Genomic DNA, 2,518 nt, shown 5'->3' with positions numbered 1-2,518 from the left:
GGGGGGGGGGGGGTTGGGATTTGGAAGTGATGGAAATTTTTTGGTTATGACAGTTTTGGGGGGAGGTGCTCGTGTGGGGGGCAGGGTTGGGGGGCTGGGCTTGAGAGCTGGTTCTCACGGCAGCCACTCCTTCTCACCACCAGGTTCCTGTTCAAGGCCAAGAAGGCCGCCATGATGACCCAGCCACCAGCCACCCCTACTCTGCCCCGGCTCCCTCACGAGGTGGTGCCCACCAACGACCGTGATGACCCTGAGATCATCCTCAACACGACCACGGTGTGAACCAGGGGCCTTCAACTCTGGGGACTCCACAGATTTCCAGATTTCATGCTGCAATTCCCAGGAACCACCTAAACCTGGAGACACCCCAATATACACTGGAGACCACAAAATACAGACTCCTAATTCCATAGAGCCAGGGACCTAAAAATTGCAGGGAACACAGTGAAGCTATGAGGAACACTGTTATAACTCCCAAAATCCAAGGGTTAAACTGATATGGACTCAGCACCCCAATATTTGGGTTCACCCATACAAACTCGGTACCCCCAAATTCAATGGTTATTCTCATATATTCCTAGGAACCAGAATTTACAATTATTCCAGTATAGTCTTGGGATTCCCCAAAGCTGGAATATTTTCTGAGACAAACAGCCCGGTGGTTAGGACCCTGGGCTGCCTGGGTGCCCCTTGGGTAAGTCGCCTGGCCGCTCTAGGACTTCTTTCTGTGGAAGCTCTATGGTTTCCCCATCAGTAAAATGGGGATGAAAATTGTACCCACCTGCTGGTGATCGTAAGGCCTGAGTTAATTTGTGAGCTATTATTTATTTATAACTTTGCTGTAACCTGGGGAGGACCTAAATTTGGGGGTATCACAAAATAGTCCTGAAGGATTCCTGAATCTAGAAATACATCAGTAGACACAAAAACAGCAGGACATAGAGCCAGGGGGTCCCCAATCCGGCAACTTCTTGTTAAACTGCCAGAGGACACAGAATCCAGAGAGACCAACTTAGGGTGCCAGGGAAGCCCTGCGTCACCAGCCTTCCAGACTGACCACAGGTCCCCCTTTGCCTCTCCAGTACTATTACTCCGTGAGGGTCTTCGCTGGCCAGGAGCCCAGCTGCGTGTGGGTGGGCTGGGTCACCCCCGACTACCACCAGCACGACATGAACTTCGACCTCAGCAAAGTCCGGGCAGTGACGGTGACCATGGGGGATGAACAAGGCAACGTCCACAGCAGGTACCGGCGAGGGGTGGGGACTGTGGAGGTGGGAGGTCAGCGCTGGGCCCCTGCTCACAAGCTCCCCTCCTCCTCTCCTCTTCCTGTTTCTCTTCTGCTAACGGCTCCTGGTCTAATGGCTCCTCCTCTTTTCCCATTTCTTCTTTTCCATTTTCTCCTCCTTTTCCATCTTGCCCTCCTCTTTCTACGCTACCTCCTTTGTCTGTTGTGTCTTCCTGCTCCCCCTCCTTCTCCTCCTTCCAGAAACCCCCACCAGCTTCTAAGAATTTTGGCTCCGAGGGGCTCAGGGTCTGGGGTGAGGGGTGTCAGTGCTCAGGTCTGCAGGTGGTGGGTGCTTGCGGATGGGGTCTGAGGTCATGGTATTCTGGGAGCTCGGGAGGGTCCAGGTCCCGAGCTCCTCAGCTGAGGATTGGTGCAGGGACCACTCGTGTCTCCTCCAGCCTCAAGTGCAGCAACTGCTACATGGTGTGGGGCGGAGACTTCGTGAGCCCCGGGCAGCAGGGCCGGATCAGCCACACGGACCTTATCATCGGCTGCCTGGTAGACTTGGCCACTGGCCTAATGACCTTTACGGCCAATGGCAAAGAGAGCAACACCTTTTTCCAGGTGAGCCCAGCCCTCAGCAACTTAGCAATAGCATCTTCATGTCCCAGCATCCCGGACAACCCTTCCAGACACCCCGCAGGCCAGACCCCAGAGAATCAGCTCCTAGTCTGTCCTCAGGACTGGCCAGAGGTGGGAGGCCCCCGGGGGACCACCTAGTTGAACCATCCATTGAACAGAAGCCCAGAAAGAAGGAGACAGAACACAGCCTTGACCTTCGAGAGAGGTCCGTGTTCCCTCTTAGGCCGGGGGACACCAGTTGCCACCTTTTCACCAATCAGGGGACACCCCAGGATGCACGAGAATCCTAAGGTGGTCTTCTCCTTTTCAACATTTTATTGTGGAAGATTTCAAGCACACAGCAAAAGTAAAGGACCTGTACAGTGAACGCCTACATACCCACTACCGAAAATCCACCGTCTGTGTTTTACTGTGCTGGCTTTATCACATATTTATCCGCCTATCCATCCATTAACCCGTCTAACGTGGATTCTGTAAGACTTTATTTTAAACGGAGAATTTCAAACGTAGACAACAATAGAATACCAAGATGAACCTCCACATCCCCAGTACACAGCATCCACTCTCAGCCAGTCTGCTTTCATCTTCACCCCACAGCCACCTCCACCCCACAGCCACCTCCACCCCACACCCACCTCCACCCCACACACC

General features: G+C 53.5%; 1 protein-coding gene across 1 annotated transcript in view; it reads left to right on the top strand.

Annotated features, from left to right (window-relative positions):
• RYR1 (ryanodine receptor 1) overlaps window positions 1–2,518 on the top strand; it is a 110,911-nt gene that overhangs the window by 29,198 nt on the left and 79,195 nt on the right. Inside the window, exons 29-31 of the mRNA XM_046680932.1 lie at window positions 144–276; window positions 1,083–1,243; window positions 1,684–1,849. Coding sequence (XP_046536888.1) covers window positions 144–276; window positions 1,083–1,243; window positions 1,684–1,849 — 460 coding nt within the window. The remainder of the gene's footprint in view (window positions 1–143; window positions 277–1,082; window positions 1,244–1,683; window positions 1,850–2,518) is intronic.

Source organism: Equus quagga, chromosome 13, assembly GCF_021613505.1.
Source record: "Equus quagga isolate Etosha38 chromosome 13, UCLA_HA_Equagga_1.0, whole genome shotgun sequence".
Classification (NCBI taxonomy): domain Eukaryota; kingdom Metazoa; phylum Chordata; class Mammalia; order Perissodactyla; family Equidae; genus Equus; species Equus quagga.
Note: the sequence above shows the minus strand (reverse complement) of the source record. Positions and strands in the feature narration are given on the sequence as shown.